This window comes from Mauremys mutica, chromosome 9 (genome assembly GCF_020497125.1).
Source record: "Mauremys mutica isolate MM-2020 ecotype Southern chromosome 9, ASM2049712v1, whole genome shotgun sequence".
NCBI classification, from domain to species: domain Eukaryota; kingdom Metazoa; phylum Chordata; order Testudines; family Geoemydidae; genus Mauremys; species Mauremys mutica.
The window spans coordinates 72606047-72628112 of NC_059080.1; the positions used below are offsets into that span (position 1 = coordinate 72606047).

Below are 22066 nucleotides of genomic sequence, written 5' to 3' on the forward strand. Positions count from 1 at the left end.
AAAAAACAACAGGAGAACATACCCAGCCAGTGTTGCTGGGCAGGATTGAGTCTCTGCCCTCTCCTATACAACAAGAACCTGGTCCAAGATGGAGGCTGCCTTGTCCTTTTAACAGGACAAGATGGCCGTGGACCAACAATTGGCCATTCAAAGCCATAACTTCGTATCGGATTGCGACATGTATTAAAACACATATTGTTTGTTTGTACCCAGCTTACCATGTGATCCAGAAAAAAATCCTCCAAATTTTGTGACATCTGCAAACTTATCAGTGATGATTTTATGTTTTCTTCCAGGTCATTAATAAAAATGTTAAATCATGTAGCGCCAAGACCCGCTTCAAGCAGGACACCACTAGAAACAGACCCTGTTCAAAGATGGCTCTCCATTTACAATTACAGTGAGGCCTAAAAAGGAGCGTTTTTAATCCATTTAATGTGTGCCATGTTAATTTTATATTCTAGTTTTTAATCAGTACCAAGTCAAACACCTTACCGAAGGCTAAATATATTGCATCAACACTATTACCTTTATCAACAATATTACCATAATCTCATAAAAATATCCAATTTGTCTGAATTTATTTTCCATTAACCCATGTTGATTGGTATTAGTTACATTACCCTCCTTTAATTCTTTATTAATAGAGTCATGTATCAGCCATTCCTTTATCTTGCCCACGATCAATGTCAGACTGACACACCTATAATTACCTGGGTCATCCTGTTTATGCTTTTTAAATATTGGCACAACATTAGCTTTCTTTCAATCTTCTGGAACTTGGCCAGTGTGCCAAGACTTATTGAAAATGAACATTAATGATCCAGTGAGCTCCTCAGTCACACCTTTTAAAATGTATGGATGTAAGTTATCCAGAACTGCTGATTTTAAAATGTCTAACATTAGTAGCTGCTGTTCATACAATTAGACTGTACCTTTCTCCCTGGAGTAGCAAAGCTCACAATTCCATTTTTTGTCCAAGAGAAAAAAGTCTAGAAACACTTCATCCTTAAGGCCCATTCCTATGAGATAGCAAGTGCTTCCTTTGAGGGGCTGAGATAACGAGGTGAGAGCACGCAACAACTCAGAGGAAGTGCTCAACATTTCATGGGATCAGACATTTGAGGATGAAAAGTGTTTATATAAATGCTCAGGTGAATAAAAGTTGACTGCTTAGTACCTAATAGGACTGGTTTTCATATGCTTTAAATTTTTCATACGCTTTAAAAAGGCACATTTCTGTTTTAATAAGTTGTGCTAAAATATCAAATTAAAAATGTAATTAATCTAAATTCTAATCATGCATATGTAGTATGAATGTGAGTTTTCCACACTGTACTTTTCAATTCTTTTGGGACTGTGGCAGGGAGACACAGTCCAGAATGCAAAATGTCTAATTTGTATACAGAAATGGGCAAATATATACAGCATAAGGAAAAATGCAAATTAAAATATTTTTCCTTCCAGCTGTGTGCCACTAGTCTGCAGCATACATAAAAAATAAGTTAACCTACAGTAATAGAAAAGCAGTGATTCAGGTCATTTGCGGGACAGCACTGAAAACAGATGTCTAACCAAAACAAGGAAGTTTAGAAGTATACGGAGCATACAATAAAATCATCTTCCTTCCCCATTTCATATTGCTAATACCAAGAAGTTTATGGTCATTCTACTAGGTTATTTATTCAGACTTAAAATATGCTAATCAATCCTCAGTTAGCAGATGTGCAAAAATTAAAACAAATTATCACCCCTGGAACGAATGGCTGCCATCTGTGAAAAATATGATAAAGATCTAGCAGACATCCATTTCACTGAAACATATAGAAAGGGAGTGTACAAACTTAGTCACAAAAGTGTCACAGTCTTCTTCCAGCTACTTCAATATTTCTTCCATTACATATTCTCCTGTGACTCTGCTCAATCATTTGTTCCATTTGCAATCACACAAGGTCAGATTGCTGCATATCAGCCTCAGAAGTGTTTGAAACTGTACTATGTTAAAGCACATTTGGGAACATTTAGTGTGCATCAGCAGGGTCTACCGGGACTAATTAATACACAACATATTAGTGTGCTTTAGAAGTCACACCGCTGTAGTGCACATTACTTCACTGCATAGACAAGCCCTTAGTCAAAGGACTTGACTATGCTTAGGATTAGCCCCAATTCAGCCACTGGAGGCCAGCAATCAGTGGAAATGCACTAGTGTAAGCCTTAAGTGTAGACATAAACTGGTTGATCTTACTCTGGTTTAAAACAGGAAGAAGCTCAGCTGGTGCAAATTGAAGATTTCCTTGTCTACACTTGGAGTTCGCACTGGTGCAGGATATGTCAGTTACTGGATGACTTCTGAATCAGGGTTAATCCCAAGTATAAAGCAAGGCCTAAAATGACATCATACTGGGGTTCACATCTTGGTGCAGTGGCAAGAGAATGTGGTGGGGTTAAGCTGCACCACTTTGTTGATTGCTGAGTTAGGCCTTGGGTTAACGAAGAACTATATACAGCAGCGGTTCTCAATCTGTGGGTTGGGACCCCAAAGTGGGTCATAATCTCATTTTAACGGCATTGTCGAGGGCTGGTATTAGCCTTGCTGGGGCCCAGGGCCAAAGCCCGATCCCCCCTGCCCAGGCCAAAGAGCTTCAGCCCTGAGTATGTGTGGGGCAGGGGAGGGCTCAGGTTACAGGCCCCCCCATCTAGGTTGAAGGTCTGGCTTTGGCCCTGGCCCCCATGCCTCGGGTGGCAGGGCTCAGGCTTTGGTTCCCCTCTCTGGGGTTGTGTAGCAATTTTTGTGGTCAGAAGGGGGGCATGGTGCAAAGAAGTTTGAGAAGCCCTGGTTTACAGTAATTCACCTCAGATTCACTTCATATGTAATTGGCTGAATCATTACTCTGAGAGCTACTGTTCAGCCATTTTCTGCCTATTTTATATTGTTTTCAGTCTCATAAGAAATAACAGCAAAAATCCTAGAAAACTCCAGATCCTTGTATCTCTGTCATAGTCCAGGGAGTTCTGTACAACTGTGTGCAATTTATTCCACAACCTGCCTCCAAAACTGAAGAAGTAGCTAAAACCTCCTACTCTGGTATAATACACAGAAGATCTACAGGGTGTAGTGTTTGGAACTGGTGAAAAGCCTGAGGCTGTGTCTATGCTACAGAGCGTATGACAGCATTACTCCTGGGGGAATTCTGCACCACTGCGCAAGTGCAGAATTAATGTCCCTGCACATTTATTTTTTCCCTGTAGAATAACTGATTCTGATGGGAGGTGAAGGGAAGCTGCAATCACACCTTTTGCCCAGCAGGAGCTGATGTGGTGCCAGAAGAGAAGGCGGCTGGCTCATGGGCGGGGCAGCCAGCCATGGCGAGTGAGGGGGCAGAGGCTGCCTTCCACACTGCCCTATCTGCGGGGCCAGGTGAGGAGGCATGGGATATGGAGGACTGGACAGAGTGGGGCACACAAGACTGCTGGGGGTGGTCACACAGACTGGAGTTCAGAAGAGCAAATGAAGGGGGACAGACTGGGGTGGAGGCACAGAAGCTACTAGGGTGATAACATTGAGCCATGGGCTGAATGGGAGTGGGGGTGCAGGGCCACATAGGGACGCAGGGAGTGGTGGTAGCTGAATGGGGGTGCAGGGACACATGGAGATGGGCAGCTATGCCTGGCTGAGTGCGGGTGCAGGGTCACATGAGACAGAGGGGAGTGGGAGGCAGGGACACATGGGGACATGTGCAGATATGCTTGTCTGAATGGAGAGTGGGGATGCAAGGAGACACGGGCAGATGTGTCTGAATGGGAGAGGCAAGGGGTCAATCAGGGTCTGCATGGAGGAGGCTCCCCAAATTCCTAACAGTCCCCCCGAAAAGCATTACATACTTCCCACACCCAGCAACCCTCCAGGTTCACTCGCAGGCTCCTTCCCAGCAGTTATTTTCCTCTCCCTCAGCTCTTCTGTTACCCCTGATTCCCCAAGCCTTTGCACCGCTGCTGAGAAGTATGGGAAGTACGTTTCTCTATTGCAGCTTAAATGAATTATTACTCAAAGTTCTGTATTAATATGCCTAGTAAGGAATCTATTTGTTAAAAAAATTTCCTGAATCTTTTTTGTTTGTTGCATACTAACAGGTGTTTTAAATAAAGTGCCAAATAATTGAAACTGGCATGATTATATTGTGTTATTTTGACAAAATATGCAGAATTTTAAAATATTGTCTACAGAATTTTTAATTTTTTGGTGCAGAATTCCCCCAGGAGTATTAGCATGGTTAAACATGCATACCCCCTAGAGCAGATGTAGCATATACCAACAGAAGGAGTTTTTCTGCCAGTGTAGGAAAACCATAACTTCAAACAGCATTAATTATGCCAACAGAAGCACTCTTCTGTCAGCATAGATGCGTCTACAATGCAAGCTGGCATCGCTGGAGGTGTGGATTTTTCATATGCTTGACTGACATAGCTATGCTGGTATAAATTCTAAGTGTAGACCAAGCCTCAGAAGTACAATGCCAGCAAAATAACTGACTACGGGGGAAAAAATTAGCACTTAAGCAACAGTAACTTACTATCAACAAATATCCCACAGCTCTTTACTTCATAACAAATTGCTAGTGGAGTCCAAGCATCTGCAATTAGATGTAATCCTTATCTCCAACAATGAGCTTGGAAGCGATCACTGTGTACCTCTCTGGGATACTTAGCACTGTACCCCTTTGCAATTACACATGAAAGGTCAAATTGCTACAAATCATCCTCAAAACAGAATTGTTGGGTTTTAGCTTTCTAAAAGGGGACTTCAAGTCCAGCCACTTGTGGTTTGCTAGACAGTTTTCCTGCAGATCCAATGGTATTCATATTACTGTGACTACTTCTTGCATATTTTTGGACATTCCCATGCCTTATTCTTCAAAAGAGGGACTATATGGCTCTAAGGAAACAGATATGAATAGTGCATTTCTAAATATTCCTTTCCACCTTGAAGTGTATTTGTTCCATAACAGATCTGATGCAACTGAGACGCGTAGTGTCAACACACACAAACTACAATGTGTCTCTGCTGCGAGGAACTGAAGCTACTATAAATGAGAAGTACTCCAAAGTTCCTTTTTCTCTGTCATCAGATTGTTTTCATTCTAACTACTGGGGTATCTTAATAAATTCTCAGTCTAGTGTGGGCCCACCAGTGCTACAAAGTAAACCTACCTAGAATCTGCATGTCATTGAGGTGACAGATCCAATTTACTGCCAGCTTGAAGAAGTTAATAAACAGGTTGCCAGTTTGCCATTAGCTACAATATTATGGAAAATGTTTGTTCTGCAAGAAAAATATTTGTGTGGGATTACTGACGTTTTCTTGAAAGCCTCATGTTAAGGAGGAAGTCAGGTAAGCCAGTGTTATATATATGCCACATATGTAGAGAACATGCATTAATCACAGAAACTCTGCTTCATCATTTCTACATAGATTGAATGAAAGAGTTTTTTCTCTCCATAGCCCACTCCACTTGTGAAGACTGATTCAAAGAATCTGGATGATCCCAGTCACTCAGGACTTAGCCCTCCAGGGTGCTAAGTGCCTTCAATTTCAGAGAAAAACCAAGGGTACGTCTACACTACGGGACTATTCCGAATTTGCATAAACCGGTTTTGTAAAACAGATTTTATAAAATCGAGTGCGCGCGGCCACACTAAACACATTAAATCGGTGGTGTGCGTCCATGGTCCGAGGCTAGCGTCGATTTCTGAAGCGTTGCACTGTGGGTAGCTATCCCGTAGCTATCCCATAGTTCCCGCAGCCTCCCCCGCCCCTTGGCATTTCCGGGTTGAGATCCCAGTGCCTGATGGGGCAAAAATCATTGTCGCGGGTGGTTCTGGGTAAATGTCGTCAGTCACTCCTTCCTCTGGGAAAGCAACGGCAGACAAGCATTTCGCGCCTTTTTTCCCTGGATTGCCCTGGCAGATGCCATAGCATGGCAATCATGGAGCCTGTTTTGCCTTTTGTGACTGTCACCGTATGTGTACTAGATGCCGCTGACAGAGGCAATTCAGCAGCGCTACACAGCAGCATGCTTTTGCTTTTGCATGACAGCAGAGATGGTTATCAGCCATACTGCACCATCTACCAATCCATAAATTGGTAATAAGATGATCATGGCTACCAGTCCTTTTGCACTGTTCCATTTGCTGCTGTCATAAGTGCCCCTGGCTGCTCTTAGCCAGGGGCGCAAAAGCCAAAATTGGGAATGACTCCCTGAGTCAATCCCTCCTTTTTGGTATCTAAAAATAGAATCAGTCCTGCCTAGAATATGGGCAAGTGTACTAGAGAACCACTGTATCATAGAACCAGAGAGCACAGCTGCTCTGTGTCAGATCCTGCAGAAATTATGAGCTGTATGCTATTCACAGGGGGTGCTCCTGCAACAACCCCTCCTGTTCATTTCATTCTTCCCCCAGCCTTCATGGGCTACCGTAGCATTGTCCCCCCACTTGTGTGATGAAGTAATAAAGAATGCAGGAATAAGACACAGTGACTTGTTAGTGAAGGCAGCCTCCAGCTGCTATGATAGTCCAGACAGGACAGTAAGGAGTGCATCCCTCTGCTAGTTCAGGGGCACTTGAATCTTTTCTTTACACATGAAGGGTGGGGGCTGATGGAGCTCAGCCCCCTGTTGCTATGACGATGATGGATATCAGCCATACTGCACCATCTACCAGGAAAAATTAGGACCAGGCGACCTTGATCGACCTGTCCCAAGCAAGTTGGTATGGTATGGTTACCAGTCCTTTTGCACTGCCCCATGTGCCAATAGGCTGATGATGAGGATGGGTAGCAGTCCTATTGTACCATCAGCCACCCATGGCGGGGTGGGAGGAAGGATGTTGTTGTTGATTGCTGCACCATCCCGTCTATCTGCAGCATTCAGTAAAGATAGGGTGACATGTAAAAGAGTCAAGACAGGATTGTTTTCCCTTTCACTTCTGGGGGTGGGTGGGGGGGTGCGTAAATTGCCTAGCTATGCCCTGACCCACCGCGGACACTGTTTTTGACCCTAGAAGCATTTGGAGCTCAGCCAAGAATGCAAATGCTTTTCAGAGACTGCAGGAACTGTGGGATAGCTTGAGTCCTCCAGTCCATGAGCGTCCATTTGATTCTTTGGCTTTCCGTTACGCTTGCCACGCAGCAGTGCGCTGAGTCCCTGCTATGGCGTCTGTCTGGAGATATTTAAAAAATGATTTTGAATTTCGTCTTCTGTAACGGAGCGCTGATAGAACAGTTTTGCCTGCCCTTACAGCGATCACGTCCGCATCGTCCATGCTGGAGCTCTTTCTTTATTTTGATTTTTAACTGCATCACCACCCGTGGTGATTGGAGCTCCACGTTGGGCAAACAGGAAATATTCAAAAGTTCGCGGGGCTTTTCCTGTCTACCTGGCCACTGCATCCGAGTTCAGATTGCTGTCCAGAGCGGTCAGTGGTGCACTGTGGGATACCGCCCGGAGGCCAATACCGTCGATCAGCGGCCACACTAACCCTAATCCAATATGGTAATACCGATACTAGCGCTACTCCTCTCGTTAGGGAAGAGTACAGAAACCGGTTTAAAGAGCCATTAAAATCGATATAAGGTGCCTCCTAGTGTGGACGGTTGTGGCGTTAAATCGGTTTTACGCTCCTAAAACCGGTTTAAACGCATAGTGTAGACCAGGCTCAAGTTGAGGGCACTCCACACCTGGCACGATCAGCTCCCAATTGCAGGTATTATTTATGTTTTCCTGGGGAGAGGTGGTAGTCATGCAATGAAGGGTGTTCTCCCCCTTGCATTGCTACCCATGATGTGGATAGCCTGTACAAGGTGGCTTACAATTCAGCCCTAAATGAAGCAACATATGATTTAGCAGGGATAACTGAAACCTCCTAGTATAAAGCACAATTGGTGTAACTGTAAGTGTTCTTGGACAATGATAGTGTATTCCAAACCAACCTTCCCTGCAAAGGTAGATAAAACAGAAATAAGAACAATGAAGATTCAAACCCCCAAAATGTTATCACTTCTTAATGACAAGAAGAAAGTGAACAGAAATGCAAACTGCTTTACTAGTTAGCTGGCAAAGCCTTCATTCTTGTCTAAAGGTGACTTCTGAAACTCCATTTTACCCCTATTTACCATTAAGACTCATTCTTCAAGGACAATTAGGTTACTATCCTCTTGATTTAAGGCTGGCCAGAGACTGGGCCACTGCATGTTTACACCTGCATACTGTAAATAAGTTTGAAACCTGGAAATGCATGGGAACCTACTTCCATGTCTCTAGAATCACATGGCACTTCCTAGAACATTCTCATTCTCAAAAATAAATATTCTATTTTTCTTTTGAGAAAGAAACTACATTTAAATAATTATTTTTTCTTGGTTCTCCCTTGTGGCCTGTCTGGCCCAATGGAGAATATATTAGATGTCTAACAGCCAAAAATACCCTGCTTGGGCTAGTAAGGATCAGTCATTCAAATGTTGTGGGTTAGAATCTCTCTAAAGTCAATTCTTCTGTTTATTGTATGGAAGTACAGCCTTCATATATGGCTTTTTGAACTGAGGGACAACCATTTTACTTTTGATTCTAACAGGGAGGAACTGCTTGTGACTCCAAAGGTGGAAGGCAATTTGGGTGAACATGATCAAGAAATGGCAGATTTCATTATTATAAGAAAAGGAAGAAGTGAGAGAAGCAAAAGGACAATGGACTTCAAAAAAGGACACTTCCACAAACTCAGAGAACTGGTAGGTAACAGGGGCGGCTCTAGGCATTTTGCCGCCACAAGCACAGCAGGCAGGCTGCCTTCGGCAGCTTGCCTGCGGAGGGTCTGCTGGTCCCGTGGCTTCGGCGGACCTCCCGCAGGCGCTGAAGCCGCGGGACCAGCAGACCCTCCGCAGGCATGCCGCTGAAGGCAGCCTGCCTGCTGCCCTCGTGGCGCCGGCAGAGTGCCCCCCGCGGCTTGCCGCCCCAAGCACGCGCTTGGCGTGCTGGGGCCTGGAGCCGCCCCTGGTAGGTAAGGTCCTCTGGGAAGAAAATCTCAGGGAAAAAGGATTTCAGGAGAGGCGGCAGTTTCTCAGAGACAATATTAAAGGTAGAACGGCAAACTATCGATATGCAAAGGCAAAATAGGAAGAATAGTGAAAGGCCACTATGGCTTCATCAGGAGTGCTTTAATTACCTGAAAAATCAAAAAGGAATCTTAAAAAAAGTAGAAACCGATGAGACAGAAGAATAGCACAAGCATGTAGGGACAAAATTAGAAAGGCCAAGGTACAAAATTAATTGCATCTACCAAGGGACATGATAGAACCTCTTCTTCTTGTCTCTTAATACCTTAGGAGCAAAAGAAAGACAAAAAGAAAGTGTAGGCCTACTACTTATCAGGGAGGAGAGATAATGACAGATGACAACAAGAAGGTGTATGTGCTTCATGGCTATTTTGCATCAGTCTTCACTAAAAAGGTTAATGTTAACCAAATGCTTAACTTAGTTAATATTAACAACCAGGGGGAAGGAATACCTTAAAGAATATTTAGATAAGTTAAATGTAGTCGAGATAGCACAGCCTGATGAAATTCATCCTAGGGTACTTAAGGAACTAACTAAAACAATCTTGGAACAATTAGCAATTATCTTTGAAAACTAATGGATGATGGGTCAGGTCCCAGGGGACTGCAGGAGGGCAAATATAAAGAGAGGAACAAAGAGGACCCAGAGAATTATAGATCAGTCAATATAACTTGGAAACCGGGAAAAATGTTGGAATCAGTTATTAAACAATCAATTAAGCACATAGAGCACAATAAATAGGGTAATAAAGAACAGCCAACATGGATTTGTCAAGAACAAATCATGTCTGACCAACTTATTTTCCTTCTTTGACAGAGATACTGGCTTAGTGGACAAGGAGGACAAGCAGTAGACATGATATATCTGGATTTTAGTAAAGCTTTTGACACTTTGACACAGTCCCATATCACATTTTCTTAAGCAAACTAGAGAAATGTGGTCTAGATTAAACTACTATGAGGTGGTGCACAGCTGGCTGAAAACCATACTCAATGGTTCGCTGTCAAACTGGGAAGACTTATCTAGTGAAATCCTGCAAGGGTCTGTCCTGGGTCCAGTACTATTCAATGTTTTCATTCATGACTTTGAGAATGGAGCAGACACCCTGTTTATAAAATTTGCGGATGACACCAAGCATGAAGGAGTTGCAAGAACTTTGGAGGACATGATTCAAAGTGACTTTGAGGAATTAGAAAATTGATCTGAAATCAACAAAATTAAATTCAATACAGACAAATGCAAAGTGCTATACTGAGAAAGGGAAAAAAATCAAATGCACAACTACAAAATGGGGAATAACTGCTTAGATGGTAGTACTACTGGAAAAGATCTAGGAGTTATAATGGATCATCAACTGAACAGGAGTCAACAATGTGATGATTTAAGAAAAGGGTTAATGTCATTTTGGGGTGTATGCCCATGAGTTTTGTATCTAAGGCAAAGGTGGTACTTTCCTCAGCACTGGTGAGACCTCAGCTGGAGTACTGTGTCCAGTTCTGGGTGCCACATTTTAGGAAAGAGTGAACAAATTGGAAAGAGTCCAGGGGAGAGCAACAAAAATGATAAAAGGGTTAGACAACGTGATCAATGAGGAAATGTTTAAAAAGCTAGGCATGTTTAGTTTTCAGCAAAGAAGACTGAGCGGGTGAACCTGATAGCACTCTTTAAATATTTTAGGGGCTGTTATAAAGAGGACAGTGATCAATTGTTCTCCATGCCTACTGATGGTAAAACAAGAAAAAATGGGCATAATCTGTTGTAAGGGAGATTTAGGTTAGCTATTAGGAATTTTTTTTAAATTATAAGGATAGTTAAGTATTGAAATAGGCTTCTAATGGAGGTTGTCAGATTTCCTTGTTGTGGTACACATTCGCCATTAGAGTGCTCCCTTGTGTCAGGGTGTGATGTTGCACAAATCTATCTCTCTACCACCTTCAGATCATCTGTCTCTGTGCACTATTCAGTCCTCTGACTGAGATGCATTGAAGTCAAGCCACTTTCAAGGCAACAAAAACTCAAACTAGTAATCATAGTCTCTCAACATGACCTCCTAAAGTCTCTTCCAGCTTTACATTTCTATGATTCTATCACTGTTAATGTTCTCTTGGAAACTGAAAGAAACAAAATAAAACTCCCATCACCGGTTACAAGACACAGTTATACAAAATACTGGTTACTTATTCTTACTACTTTGTAATCCTAATACCAATATCTTTTCTGTTTTGTCAAAATATAGTGTAGAAATGGTGCCTATGAAAGAAAGATCTGTTCTTACAGGTTGCTGAAGTTGTTTGATAGCAATTGGTGCCCTGAACTGCTGCCAAAAATAAAACTGTAATATAGGTCAGAAAAATGTTTTCAGACAGAGTTACAGAAAGTCTGAGATTTGGAGGAAGCAATTTTATGTTTTCTTATAGGTGCTGCAAATTGCTATGTCCTATTGACTCTACCACGTAAACCATTTTCAGCACCAGTCCAAGAAGAACCGAGGTTCACAACTTTGGCTATGCAATGCAGCAATTTCTGAATGCAGATGGGGCTTTTGTTTTAAAAACATCTACCAGAAAGAACTAATTCCAACTCGTGTTCATTCATAACTGCCACAGAAACCGATAGAAACTTGCCCTGTCAAGCATTCTACAGCAGGGGTTCTCAAACTTCATTGCATCCCAATCCTCTTCTGACAAAAAATATTACATGACCCCAGGAGGGGGGATCTTAGCCTGAGCCTGCCCTTGCCCTGCTGCTCTGGGTGGGGTGGGGGGCAAAGCCAAAACCTGTGCCCCACCACCTGGGGTGGGGAGATCAAAGCCAAAGCCCAAGGGCTTCAGTCCAAGACGGGATGCCGATAACCATGCCGTCCAGGGCCAAAGTCCTTAGGCTTCGGCCCTGGGTTGTGGGGCTTCAGCTTTGGCCCTGGGTGGTGGGGTTCAGGCTTCGACTTCTGCTGCAGGTCCCAGCAAGTCTAACACCAGCCATGGTGACCCCATTAAAAAGGGTTTGTGACCCAGTTTTTGGTCCCAACCCCCAGTTTGAGAACCGCTGTTCTACATTTAGAGAGTCCTAACAACTGTAATTTCCAACTGCCACTGAATTTTTTCAATATTCCATCCTTAAAGAGAGTTTTGCATCCAACTACTATCATGTCCAACTGCCATCGAGTCTTCTGAAACCTTCTGCTTACATCATCCCACCTCTTTTCCTAATGGCATATCATCCAATTCTGCTTCATCTTTAGACAGAAGTAGAGAAGAAAGTATTACTACTTCACCTATAACCAGGGGGATAGCTCAGTGGCTTGAGCATTGTCTTGCTAAACCCAGGGTCATAAATTCAATCCTTGAAAGGCTCACTTACAGATCTCAGGCAAAATCAGTACTTGGTCCTGCTAGTGAAGGCTAGTGAATAACCTTTCAGCTCTATGAGATAGTTACATCTCCACATATTTTATATTCTTTTAACCTGGTTCACAGATGGCAGTTTTTTCAGCTTTCCTGGCACAGCCCCAGTATCAGCTTTCTTCTGACCTCACTCTTGAGGCAAAAACGTCAGTGGTGGCATCCCATCAGAGTCAGCTGAACTCTTGCATTTAGTTGTGGCATTCTGCAGCACCATCTAGGCTTCATCGTGTACAGCAATTCAACAACCACAGCTGGCCTGATTCAAGCTATAAAACTACTGTCTAGATATTTGGACACAGGCTGGTTTGAGCTCTGGGACCCCATGAGAGGGGAAGGTCCCAGCACCTGGGCTCCAGCACAAGTCTGAAAGTCTACATAGCAATGTTTAGCTCCACAGCCCAAGCCCCATGCACCCAAGTCAGCTCACCCTGGCCACCTGCAAGTAGATATAGCCATAGGCTGCTGCAGCAGATAGTAAAAAAGAAGCACTGTCCTTCAAAAAGCAGCCAGCAAGCCCCAAGAAAGTCCTGACTAACGTCAGGCAAAACACAGCCTTGAGTATTTGCAGGGGTTAATGCCAGATTTCTTAGGTATTTTTTTCACTGTGAGATTGGTGGTTAAATAAAACCACAAATTCTGTCTTTGCAAAGTGGTTGGTGCTCTGGGGCTGAAGAAGCTCTTTGCACCTATTATTCTTTGTACTGCAGTAGGGCCCAGAGGCCCCAGCCCCATTGCGCTTAGTTGGCACTGTACCCACATAGTCCCTGCCCTGAAGCGATTACAATCTAAATCTATTAGCAACAACTGCTGGACACAACAGGTGGTGGGGGAGGGTGCGACAAGCCAAGGAAATAATGGGATTAATTTTATCCAATTTGTTTACAGGGCGCCCATTCAACGTGCAACCCCAGGGGCAACTGAAGGCAAAGCCCAGCCCAGCCCAACCCACTACAGACTTTTATTTCGGAGTGAAAACCATCAACTTCCCCCACGGGTTCCACTAGAAGCCCCCCCCCCGTCCCGCCCGCGGGCCTCCCACTCGCCTGCTCGGTACAAGCCCGCCCAGCGCCCACCCTCAGCCCCGGGCACTGCGCTCTAACCGGCCGCCGGGCGGCCCCGCGCGCCGGCTGTGGGCCTGGCTAGAGGCCCCGCCCAGCTCTCCTAAGGGCGGGGCAGTCACGGGCCGCGGGCGTCACTGCCCGGGGAGGCCCAGCGTGGCGCAGAGACAGGAACTGCCCCACCCCGGCATTAGACGGGCAGCGGCTGCAGCAGCGCTGAATCGCCCGCGCGGCAGGAGGAAATGCGTATGCGCCTGCCGCTCCGCTGTCCAATGGGAGAAGCGGAGTGGGCGGGGCGGCGCGGTGAGGTGCCGCCTGCCGGGGCCTGCGCTCACTGCCGCACGCACAAGAGACAGGGCCGTAGAGGGAAGGGGCAGCTGCCTCCTCTCCTCCTCGTTAGCGCGCAGCGCAGCCGGCGGCGGCGGCACTATGGCGGCCGAGGATGGTGACGGCGAAGGGGTCCGAGTGCTACAGAACCTGCGGGGGAAGATCTGTGAGTGAGGGAGCGGGGTCTGGGGAGGGGCCGGCCGGGCACGGGCACTACGGGGGCCTTTCTGCCCTGGGCTGCCGCACTGAGTCACCGCTGTTGCCCTGGACCTTCCTCCCTCGGTCCTCCCCGTGCGAGAGCCGGCCTTTCTTCCCGGCTTCCCTTCCGCCCGCGCCCTCTTCCTGCCTCCGGGGGCCGGCTCCTGCCCCGGCCTGTGGGGCGGCGGGGGCTGCGGAGGGGGAGAGGAGGCGGCTCGGGGTGGGCGGCTTTTGCTCTGCTCGGGAGGGCAAGGGGTGTGAAGGCTACAGCAACTGGTACCCTAATGGAGGCGCTAACTAGGTACAAGCCAGCTGTGTGGGGTGGACACACATGGATACGGGCAGCTGTGTGGGTGTGGGCATGGGGTGACACAGGTGTCTGGATGAGGTGTGGAGGCTTCTGGGGTGTGAAGGGTGAGCATGGGCAGCTCTGCGGTTGGGGTGTATGTGGGAGCTATGGGTTCTTGGGTTTGTGGGGGTATGGGTAGGGGTGGCACTGGGGTATAGGTAGAGGACATGGGGTTGTGTCGGGTATGAGTGGAGGGCTTGGGAATGTGGAGGCAGGGTGGGTATGACTGGGGTGGTACTAGGGTTCACTCTGGGTATAGGTGGAGGGCTCTGGGTGTGTTGGAGGATAGGGCAAGCATGAGTAGGAGATCAGCATTTCTGTCTGGAGGTGGTGGATTAAGTGTTCAGAGGGGCTGCTGTCTGGATGCATCTCTGGCAAAACTGTTACTGAGGCTGTGAGCTGGGTGGCTATGTGCAGAGGAAGCTGGCAGTAGGAGAGAGTGAGTGAGTTATTGAGGTAGGGGCCTGTATGCAGTTCAGACAGAGGGACTTGGTGATGAGGAGCATGACTGACACATGCAGAGTCAATTGGCACTGTGAATGTTGTTCTTGGGAGGAATGGATTTCTGTTTGAGGGCAGAGAATTAGTTATTGGGAGCAGAAATGACACATGCAGAGGAAATTGACATGTAGTTGAGGGTGCTGTTGAGCAGTTGGAGTTGAGATGCTACAATGAGTGCACGTTTCAGTGAAGCATTTTTTTTTTAATGCCAACAAACAAAAGCTCCGCTCCACAAAACCCTAGGCATAAGAGTCTATTTGTCAAGCAAACCTTGCGAAATTATTGATGTAGCAGGAAGTTGGTACAAGGCTACTCTGGAAACAGTAACTTGTGTTAATGTGGTGTGGGAGGGGGGGAAAGAGAGAAAAAGATAGTCAGATATTTTTGTTGGTGGATGAGGAAGGGCTGTCATAGCTAAAAATGCATAAATTCAGTAACCTGGAAAACCAAATGATGAATATCCTAAAACATTGGGGAGGGAGGGGGGATGAAGAGGGAGATAGACAATGAGTGATGCGACTGACAAGGACTTCAAAGCAGCTAAGAGAAACAGGATGTGTGGTGGCTTCCTGAGAGGTTATCAAAATGCATTCATACAACTCAAATGTAACCCATTTATTTCCTTTCTCACGCATTTAATCAATCTTTTTCATACAGTAATTCATGAGAATGAAATGCAGTATAATTAAATTTGGCATGGAGTAGAATTAAGGATCTATTATAAATATGTTTGGATTTATCAGTGTTAACGCAAATGGTAAAATACAAACAACAAAAATTTAGAGAAGAATTCTACAATAACATCCAATCCTGCAAAATTATTTAATATTTTTTCCCAGGGAAAATGTTATACTGTATTAAAATTAACTTCTCTGTACAAAACGTATTTGTATATATTTAAAAGATGCATGTAGAGGGCTAGAACTGTTATTACACAGAGGATTCTTGATTTATTTTATCTGTTTAGGAGTTTTATATATTCACAAGAAGTAATTCTTCTGCTCTACTTCACACTGATTAGGCCTCAACTGGAGTATTCGTGCCCAGAACTGGACACACCTTTCAGGAAAGATGTGGACAAATTGTGGAATCCAGAGAAGAGCAACAAAAATGATTAAAGGTCTAGAAAACATGGCCTATGAGGGAAGATTGAAAAAATTGGGTTTGTTTAGTCTGGAAAAAAGAAGACTGAGAGGGGACATAAGTTTTCAAGTACATAAAAGGTTGTTACAAGGAGGCAGGAGGAAAAATTGTTCTTCTTAACCTCTGAGGATAGGACAGGAAGCAATGGGCTTAAATTGCAACAAGGGAGATTTAGGTTGGACATTAGGAAAAACTTCCTAACTGTCAGAGTGGTTAAGCACTGGAATAAATTGCCTAGGGAGGTTGTGGAATCTCTATCACTGGTGATTTTAAAAGCAGGTTAGACAAACACCTGTCAGGGATGGTTTAGATAATATTTAGTCCTGCCATGAGTGCAGGGAACTGGATTAGATGACCTCTTGAGGTCCCTTCCAGTCCTAAGATTCTATGATATGAAATATGCATCTCCCTGGTTTGTAGGCACCAAATGGGGTAGACCCTTCTCTTAGCTTTTGATTTCTGTATTTCATTCTGAAAATTAGTTGTAATGCATAAACTGTGATATCTTGGCAGTTTAACTGATTTATTTCAGTAAATATTTGAGAGATCATTTATTGTCAAATATTAAAGTCAGAAAAGATGTAATTTAAAAAAAAAAGATATAATAATGATTGAATTTCCTATTAAATTGAGTAAAGAACATACTTTTTAAAAGAACCCAAGTGCATTCCCAAACTTGATATTAATGTCTGAATTTGACTTTTGTCAATGGAAGACCAGGTCATGAGGATAGGACAAGTGTCCTGTGTGATTGGGGTGGGGGAGAAAAGGGAGGAGATAGTATTACTGAAAGGCTGTTGCCTAGTTTTGCATGCTCAAGAGGCAAAATCTTAAGGTTTGGTTAGGTTTTAGTATTTTTCTTGAGATTTCAGGTGTACATAAATTGATTCAGAAGTAAAGCAAAAACAGCTTTTCTTGTGATACTTTGGTACACTAGTCCTGGCAAGGATGCAAAATGGAAAAGCAGTTAAGTGTTTAATTCTCTTGAACCTCACAGGATCACTTTTGAGTCTTTGTGGAATGGAAAGCAGAAGAGTGGCTTCTATTTTATTGTAACCAATATATTATTGCTGATGATTACCCCCCAGATTTTACTTGCAACTAATAACACCATAGTTAGAAGGGCTTTATGCCATGGAAGACTTGTGGATATTTCTTCCTTAACACTCTAAATCCAATTATCTCTCACATGTATTCGATGATTAGAAAGTAATAAGTTAAATTCCTTCAAATTGGTGTTGAAAAGAGTTTGTTTCCTCTCAGATCATATGTTCTTAATTCACCCCACAGTGGTGATGTAACTGAATTTAATGGCAGTCATTTACATGGCAGATAAACTCAGTATTATGACTTCTGCAGGATTCACACAATACAGGGAATACAGTTTGGGATTATGGGTCAACAGGTGTAGCCCTTTGTGAGAAGAGCTGTTGTTTGCAGGTGAACCTGATGGAAAGAGGTGTGAACATTGCAGCGTGGAAGGAGCATTGTAAGCTAGAAAGAGGTGAAGGCAGGGTAACTGGGATGAAGCTGGACTTTGCAACCAGGGAGAGGAAGAGTTGGGATGATAGTTTGTTGTTGGAAAAACTTTTTATTGTGATGGTAACTTACAGTTTGTTTTCCTAAGTGAGTACTGGATGTTTATCATATTATTACTCATTTGAATACATTATGTTATTGTTCCTTCCACATTTCTGGGTTTTTCCTTTATAAAGTTTGAAATGTAAGGTTATTTATTTTGTTGGCTTGCATCTGCCTCTCTTCACAGTTGGCATAGCCTAGCTGAGGCCTGGGTCACTGCAGTTGGCATCATGAACAGGATAGGAAGAGTTCAAAGCAGGAGATAACCATCTTAGAACAACAGGAGTCACGGTAATGCATGGGAAAGGTTGACAGGAGAGCAACTCATACAGACATCCCTAACCAGGCCACATTTCTTTGGCGCACCCTGATTGCCTAGATTTTTCTAGAGAAGACTATTGGGGAATTTAAGTCTGCTTCAGCTGATGTTCAGATTGCCAGAAAGACAGAAAATAAAGATTTTGCTGGGGCAATTAGAGGATGCAGCTAAAAGGGAAGTGCAGACATGGCTGGAAAATGTAAAAGGGACTGTAGAACAGGTATTTGGAAGGCTAGGCTGTATGTTTGACATTCATACCTTGTCAGAGCTGAAGAAGAGGTTATTCTGCATAATCCAGAGTCCAGCAGAAAGTGTAAGTGAATACATGCTGGAATTACAAGAGGCTTTGCAAGCAATAGAAAAGTTAGAACTACATGAAGTCCAAGATGCTGATAAAATGCTGAAGAGCAAATTTGTTGAGGACTATATAATGATACTTGATGGAGGGAACTATAACTAAGACAGAATCAAGAAATTTCTTTCTAGACTTTAAGGATGCTATAAATTTTGTAGGATGTAGAGAACCCACACAGGACAGATGAAGTGTGTCCACAGCATAGATACAAATGTGTCATTGACTTGTGGCCTGGAGATGGTGGATACTGTGTGATGCAGGTTAGCCAGAAATCAGAGGATGGTAATTCTGGAATTGAAGATGCTTTTTCAGAGAGAATTTTTAAAAGGGATATAGAGGATTTGAAGAAAGCACTCCTTCATGTAAGGAGAGAAATTCAGCATATGAGTCTGGATTTGAAATAGGAGTTCCTAGCACCTAGACCAGAGGTTGGCAACCTACGGCACGCGTGCCAAACACGGCACGCAAGCCGATTTTGAGTGGCACGCTGCTGCTTTCCGCAGTCCCAGCCCCACTCAGCCCCCACCACTCTCCCCTGCAGGGGCAGGAGGCGGAAGCTTGGTCCTATGGCAGGCAAGTTTCCCCGTCTCCCCTGCTTCTTCCCCCAGCGTGGTGCTTTCCTGCCCCTCCTCCTCTCCTTCCCTCTGCTGATTAGGAGTGGCAGTGTGCTCGCTGCTCTGTAGAGGAGGCAGAGAAGAGGTAGGGACGGGGGCCTTGGGGAAGGGGGTGGAACAGGGCATATCTCTTCCAGCCCCCTTCCATGAGCCACTCAGGGCAGGAGGCTAGGAGCACCCCCACGAGCCAAGCACCCCAGCCCTCTGGCCTGAACCCCCCCACACACCCAGCCTTCTGCCCTGCACCTCCCACACCCCCCAGTTCTCTGCCCTCACCCCTGAACCCCCCCACACCCAGCCTTCTGCCCTGCACCCCCCAGCCCTCTGCCCTGACATCTGACCCCCCCCCCCCCCCCCCCCGGTCTGGGGTCCTGTCTGCCAGCCCCTTGCCAGCCGGCATCCCAGATGCAGGCCCTGCTCAGCCCGCTTCCAGCCTAGGTGAACAGAACCCCAGGCTGGCAGTGGGCTGAGCAGGCTGGTAGTGTAAGATGAGCATTTTAATTTAATTTTAATTTAAGCTTCTTAAACATTTTGAGAACCTTGTTTACTTTACATACAACAATAGTTTAGTTATATAATATGGACTTACAGAGCGAGACCTTCTAAAAAATGTTAGTGTATTACTGGCATGCAAAACTTTAAATTAAAGTGAATAAATGAAGACTCGGCACACCACTTCTGAAAGGTTGCTGACCCCTGACCTAGACAATACAGATGCAGGACGTGAGGAGTCAGATTGGTATAGGACAACAGATAAGTTTGATCATGATGGCAACCCTATGCAGTGAGGTGAGACATAGAAAAGAGGTGCATGTCTCAAAATTCTAATGCCATTTCTTGAAACACAGTGTCTCGGTGGTGGCGGGGTCAGTTCTCGGAGACAGAGAATAGGCCTGAATGACACAAAGGGCAGGCTACTGCTATGGGGAGCTGTCCGACTGTGTTGGTTAAGAATAATGGGATAGAAATATGGGCCTTGCTGGATGCTGGGTCTCAAGTTACCACCTTACACAGCTAATGTTTTAGGAAACATTGGATTCACAAATGGTTGTTGACTAGCAGGAACAGGGTGAAATTGGTAGCAGGAAATGGTTTAGCTATCCCATGTGTTGGCTATATAGAAGCTGAAATTCAAACTGGAACTAGTAAATACCAGATCAAGTGTTTGTGTGGTTTTTTTTTTGGTAGCAATGTCAACAGCGATTGTTTACCAGTGTAATCACTGGTATGAATTGACTGCAACATTGTTATGAGGAGTGTTGCAAGTATTAAAGCATCAGGGTTAGCAGCTTCCCTCATCAAAACAAAGTCTTGAAGAATATAAGTAGACCTATACCAAGCTATCAAAATTTTGCCAGTCATTATGGGGAAAGTGAGAATAGAATATCTGCATCCCATCAAGCAGCACCCAAATACAGAAGCCATTCTAATTTGTAAAACAAAAGCTGGTCTACAGGGTCAGATTGTATTGCTTTACAGAAGCCTTGTTTGGGTAAAGAAGGAGATGCCATAGTGGAAAAGTCTTTTCACAGTGAAAAAAATAATTGGTACCAGTTAAGAGTCTGAATTATGGAGTCAGACCTATGACACTATAGGGAAATCAGGTGGTTGGGCATCTGAAGCACATAGATTAGGAAGATGTCTTGGAGCAATTGGTTGGAATCGTTCCCTGGGTGGAGGATTTATCCCAATGGGTATGGTATGCTGTATATGGATGGCACACCAAAAATCCAGATGATGATGATGTGAGAGCTTTTTCATGTTTCTTAATCAATTGTACTGATCTTTCCATCTGCTCTGCAGGTGCTGAAGCCATTCCCAAGTCTGTGTCCTTTGTCCATGTGTATAGATGTATCCCACCATCCTGGATCTCTTGTCTGCAGGTGTTTTACCTCCCCAACCTGTTCCTTGGACCCCAAGATATCTTCCCAACCTATGCACGTTAGATACCAAATGCTACCGATTCCATGAGGTGATAGACATGAGGTGGTCAAACTACAGCCTGTGGGCCAGATCTGGCCCCTCAGGGCTTTGAATCCGGCCCGTGGGATAGCCCCCCGTGGCGCTGCGAGCCCCACGGCACTCTGGCACCATTTCCATGTGGCCCCTGGGTGGGGGTGGGGGGGCAGAGGGCTCTGAGCATTGCCCTTGGCTCCAGGCACCAGCCCCCATAGCTCTCACTGGCTGGGAATGGGGAACCGCAGCCAGTGGGAGCTTCGGGGGAGGTACCTGGAGGTGCAGCAAGGGCAGAGCATGCGGAGCCCTCCGTCCCCCCACCTCCAGGGGCCACGGCGCTTCCTGGAGCGGCGCAGGGCTGGGGACAGGGCAGGCATGCAGGGAGCCTGCCCTGGCCCCGGTGTGAGCTGCTGCCATCCCAGAGCCCAAACCCCTCCTGCACCCTGCCCCCCAACACACTGCCCTAAGTCCTCTGTCTGCACCCCGCACCCCTCCTGCAGCCCAACCCCCTGCTCTGAGCTCCCTGCTGCATCCCTGTGCACCCCAACCCCCTTCCTTGAGCCCCCTCATACACCCTGCACCCCTCCTCTGCCCCAATCCTTTTCCCATAGCCCCTTCCTGCACACTGCACCCCCTCCCACACCCTGTACTTCCTCCCGCACCCCAACCCCCTGCCCTAGCCCTGTATACAATTTTCCCCACCCAGATGTGGTCCTCGGCCCAAAAAGTTTGCCCACCCCTGCAATAGACCATTAAGAGTTTCTTTTGGATTAGGATGAAGGAAGACATCATCCAGTGGTGTCAGAATGGTGAAACTTGCAACCTGAAAAATCAAGTTGGCAGTTTTGATAGAGCTTGCTTTCATCCTATTGATAACAATGGTCTATTGGAATTGATAGCATTAGATCATTTAAAACTGGAATATGACAGGAATGGAGTTGTGTATGTGCTTATCATGACTGAAATTTGTTGTGGCGGTTCCTGTGAAGGATTTGTCTGCTCGGAGTATAGCCCAGGCCTTCTGAATCTATTTTGCAAGCCTTTATGGTATGCAACAGAAATGTTGACAGTCAGGGAGCTGGGTTTGAGTCCCGGTTGTCAAAGAAACATTGTACACTTTATTAGAAAGGCAAGATGGGTGAGGTAATATCTTC

General features: G+C 45.2%; 1 protein-coding gene across 2 annotated transcripts in view; it reads left to right on the forward strand.

Annotated features, from left to right (window-relative positions):
• Window positions 1–13893: 13893 nt before the first annotated feature.
• Window positions 13894–22066, forward strand: part of RASA2 (RAS p21 protein activator 2) — a 104606-nt gene continuing 96433 nt past the window's right edge. Inside the window, exon 1 of one of the 2 annotated variants that reach the window (XM_045031098.1) lies at window positions 13894–14062. In XM_045031098.1, the coding sequence (XP_044887033.1) occupies window positions 13999–14062 (64 nt within the window). In that variant the 5' untranslated portion in view covers window positions 13894–13998. Of the gene's footprint in view, window positions 14063–17638; window positions 17714–22066 lie in introns of those variants that run through there. The other variant, XM_045031099.1, reaches the window with a different exon arrangement.